This window comes from Littorina saxatilis, linkage group LG9 (assembly GCF_037325665.1).
Source record: "Littorina saxatilis isolate snail1 linkage group LG9, US_GU_Lsax_2.0, whole genome shotgun sequence".
Classification (NCBI taxonomy): Eukaryota; Metazoa; Mollusca; class Gastropoda; order Littorinimorpha; family Littorinidae; genus Littorina; species Littorina saxatilis.
Genome location: NC_090253.1, coordinates 53,917,629 through 53,921,677, shown reverse-complemented (window position 1 = coordinate 53,921,677; position 4,049 = coordinate 53,917,629). Strand labels below are relative to the sequence as shown.

The following is a 4,049-nucleotide window of genomic DNA, read 5'->3' as shown; positions in this document are numbered from 1 at the left end:
CAGAGTCAACGCAGTATCTTCGTTTGTTTCCGTTTCGGGTGCTTGAAAAAAAAGAGGAAAAGAAGAGGTGGCCATGTTTGGGGCCTTTATCTTCGTCGCATCTGATCCCCACCCACCACGGAGCCCAACAAGGGGACGCTTAGGTGGAGCGGTTATCCAACTCCAGAGCGCCAAGGATACAGATGGATATACGCAGCGATAAGAGGAAACATATGGTATCTATCTGTAATAGGAGATTTAACTCTTTCCAAGCGGAAACGGGTTAGGTAACAACTTGGCATAATGTTCGTCAACTCTTTCCAAGCGGAAACGGATTAGGTAACAACTTGGCATAGTGTTTGTCCCGACTACCGCCGCCCCCTCCTACCGCCGCTTGCTCCTTTAGCCAAATGTCCGATGCAATATGCTCAAGACATATACCCAGACTTGACCAGCCGATTGATTGAAGCGGGTAAGCCTTTTTCAACCTCCTGTCTTAGATAAAGACTGGGCCAAAATGATGTGTTGGCGCTACAAAGTCGCAACTAAGTAAACCCCTCAATCATCAGGTCACCAGCCCAAACCGGTACAGGTCGCAGCGCACGGCAAACACGCTGGGTCTTAAGAAGACCACAGAGAAATAAGGATGTGGAAAAGAAGACTTTTGGGAAGTGAAATAAAGGTGACGGATCCAGTCAGGTAGAAATAAGACAAGAAAGGAATCAGAAAACTGCAGGGAATAGTAGGGAGAGTTTTTTGGAGAGAAATATAGGTGAAAGGACTGGTAAGGCAGAAATAAGACAAAAGAAGAGAAGTAAAGGGGTGGGGTAGCTTAGTGGAAACACTCCCGCCGCGTGAAGGCGACCCCATGGGAGCGACAGGAGAGGGACACGCAGTCTTACCTTAGAGCCAAGAAAAGAAATCCAGTCCGGTCCCGGTTTGACTCGGTCCCCTACTCTCAGTACTTTGGCCAGCGCCGCCTTTCTGGGTTTGTTTGCAGTCCGTGGTGTTGTCGCTGATGTCGCTTTAGATGTGGCTGGTGATGGCTGTGTAGGCTGCTGTAAGGTTGTCGGTGTTGTGGCGGGCTTTGTCATCTGACCTGTAGACAGACTTTAGTCCTTGAAGAGTGAGGGCCCCAAAGGGTTTAAAATCGTGATCGTGATTGGCGTTTTTTGACCTTTCTGTGACCGTGATTGCCGAAATTTCCATTTCTGTGATCGTGATGGGACTTTGCCCGTGATCCGTGATGACAAAAAAATCAAGTCTCGTGATCGTGATCGTCATTTGTTTTCGTGATCGTGATGGGCATTATTGCAAAGCATTTTATTTTCAACGTACATTTTTCACAGCTGTATCACTCTATGATCCTCTATTCGTCAAGGAGCCAATCCCGATTGAAGGGGAAGCAACAACACATTCAGAAATATGATTTTGACAGCGATTGCTTCCCTTTAAGAGAACCAATCACACAAAAAAAAGAGATCCAATCAGAAGGCAAATTGCAAAAGTCTGCCAAACTTCATCCAATGGAAGGGCTTCGTGCAAAAGTTTTGAGTGCATTCAGTCAAATTCGAATTCGAAGATCAAAAATGGCGTGCAGCGGTACTGTCATCGAACTTCTGTTATATTTTGTGGATTCAAGCCAGACCAAAGCAGGCGGCGAGAATGCCTTCCTTGGTGGAAAGGTCAGGCTACGGGTCGGTCTTTCCGAAGACGAAATATCAAGGTATGTTGATCTATGTTGCTCAATGACTGTTCTGAATAAAGGCAAAGATCTTGAAATTTGTTCAAGATCTTTGAGTTTGAGTGAGATCATTGACATTGTCGACATTGCCACGTCCGGCTGTCACTGGTTCGAGATCGAGTCTGCGTGTAGCCAAAACCGAAACCAGAAATGTGTTTTTCATCCCAGCAACGTGGACACGCTTGGCATAGATTCTAATTGTCGTTTCTTTGCATTTAGCTTGGATTTATTTTAGCGCCTGTAAACTTTAATATCAACAATGGGTTAAATTCAGAAACAATGGCGGGGAGACGTGCCAGTTTGGGTCACTTGATCCTCATGTCAAAGACAATCAAAGTCATGTTCCTTGGGGATTTTGTCAGGCATGCTACTTTTCTGGTAATTGCCGGAAATCTGATAAATCAAAATCTGGTAAAGTCAAATTTATTCCGGTGAAGTTGAAAAATTTCCGCAAAAACGATCCATGTGAATATCGCGCAACGCGACCGGGCGCCGGTCTCAATGAAGCCAGCGCACAGTAGTGTTGTTTTCACCAGTTTGGAAGTGTGTTGAATGGTGGTGGTGGGAGGCTAAAATGGGATTTTTAACAAGATCACAACACTATTACAGCCCTTAAAATGATGCCCAGAATGCACCAGATTGCACAGATTTTAACCGTTTTTTAAAAAAAATTCCGGGGGGGCATGCCCCCGGACCCCCCTAGTTAGCTCGCCTACTTTGCAGGCTCAGGCTTGTGGCAAAGCCACTGGCACTGCGCGCTTCTTTCAGATAAAACCATTTTGGGCCTGTAGCATTCCTTTTCAAGGCCATGAAACCAGGCGATGGTGTACCTCAAATTGTATGGCAAAGTTGAAAATAAAGAACCCATCACACATACATGTACTTTAATTTCAATCCACCCAATAATGTTTGAGAAAATGGGTTTACAAGCTTTAGCTCTGAAAATGTGAAATTGTGCAAGTATATACTCATGGGTGTGAGTGAGGGTGTGGGAGTTGTATGAGTGGAGAGAGAGAGAGAGAGAGAGAGAGAGAGAGAGAGAGAGAGAGAGAGAGAGAGAGAGAGAGAGAGAGAGAGAGAGAGTATTTCTATGTGTGTATGAAAGAGAATTAAAAAAAATAATAACAAAAAAGTGCAACAGTTCTCACTTTGTGTTGAATAAACAATAGATCCAGAGGAGCGAATTACTGTGTGGTTGTGTTTACTTTGACACGTACTTTCTGTACATGCAACTTTTACCGTGACCGTGATTTGCCACTGGTGTTCGTGATCGTGAAAACAAAAATCAAGGTAACTGTGATCGTGAAAGCTAAAATTTCCCTTCCCGTGATCGTGATGATACCCCCCCCTTTGGGGCCCTCATAGAGGTCGAGAGAGAGGGAGGGGGTAGAGAAAGAGAAAGAGAGACAGGGAAAGAGAGGGAAAGGGAGAAACACTGAGACAGACACATAGAGAATGACTTCAGCCTGTCAGCAGTTTGACGCTGGGTGTATTGTACTCGTTGTCAGGGTCCCACTGGCTGTGGGAAATGGTCCACATGCTGATGAAAGGCAGGCCGGAGTACTGCACCACGCCAAAGGAACGGCTCATGCTCAGCTTCAGCACGCAGGAGTTCTTCGACACCCTCGACCCTCCCCGCGTCTTCAACTGCCACGCGCCCTGGCAGGGTCTCCCCCCGGCACTCAGGACATGCCAGAGCGAATGTCGCATGATCTATATCCTGCTCAACCCCAAGGACGTGGCCGTGTCTTACTACCACCAGCTCAGCAAGCAGAAGATCTTCGACTACGAGGGCAGCTTCCATGGCTACCTCGACCTCTTTCTGGAAGGAAAAGGTGGGACTGAACTGCGGTGGATCTTTGAAAACGATTGCAAAATGTTTTGAAAACTGTACCAATTGATTTAAAAGATCTGCTCCTTACGTACGATTTTGTAAATAAATCAAAACGATTGTGCTTTAGACTAAGCAAATCATTCTCCGTGAGAAATAGTCTCTTAAGAACGATTGACATTACATGATTTAACATTATTCATCTTTCTGTCCATACCAGGAAGGAATATAAACACTAATTCATACTACACAAATAATCAGTTGTGTCCTTCTCCCCATAAGCTGTTTAAAGCGAGTGACGCTAACATTCCACGATGACGTCCAAATGTGACTGTGGTGTGTATGCTTGCAGTGCCTGGCGGGTCGTGGTTTGACTACGTGTTGGGGTGGGAGGAGACGATGAAGAACAGCCCCCACCTCCCCCTCCTCGTGCTGTACTATGAGGACACGAAGGAGGTGAGTGACGACTGTATTATGTTTTTTTACTTCTGCGTT

At 45.8% G+C, this 4,049-nt stretch overlaps 1 protein-coding gene across 1 annotated transcript in view; it reads left to right on the top strand.

The window, feature by feature from the left end:
- The first annotated feature begins 3,158 nt into the window (after window positions 1-3,158).
- LOC138977265 (sulfotransferase 1B1-like) overlaps window positions 3,159-4,049 on the top strand; it is a 16,779-nt gene continuing 15,888 nt past the window's right edge. The window contains exons 1-2 of the mRNA XM_070350171.1: window positions 3,159-3,558; window positions 3,907-4,010. Coding sequence (XP_070206272.1) covers window positions 3,252-3,558; window positions 3,907-4,010 — 411 coding nt within the window. The 5' untranslated portion in view covers window positions 3,159-3,251. The remainder of the gene's footprint in view (window positions 3,559-3,906; window positions 4,011-4,049) is intronic.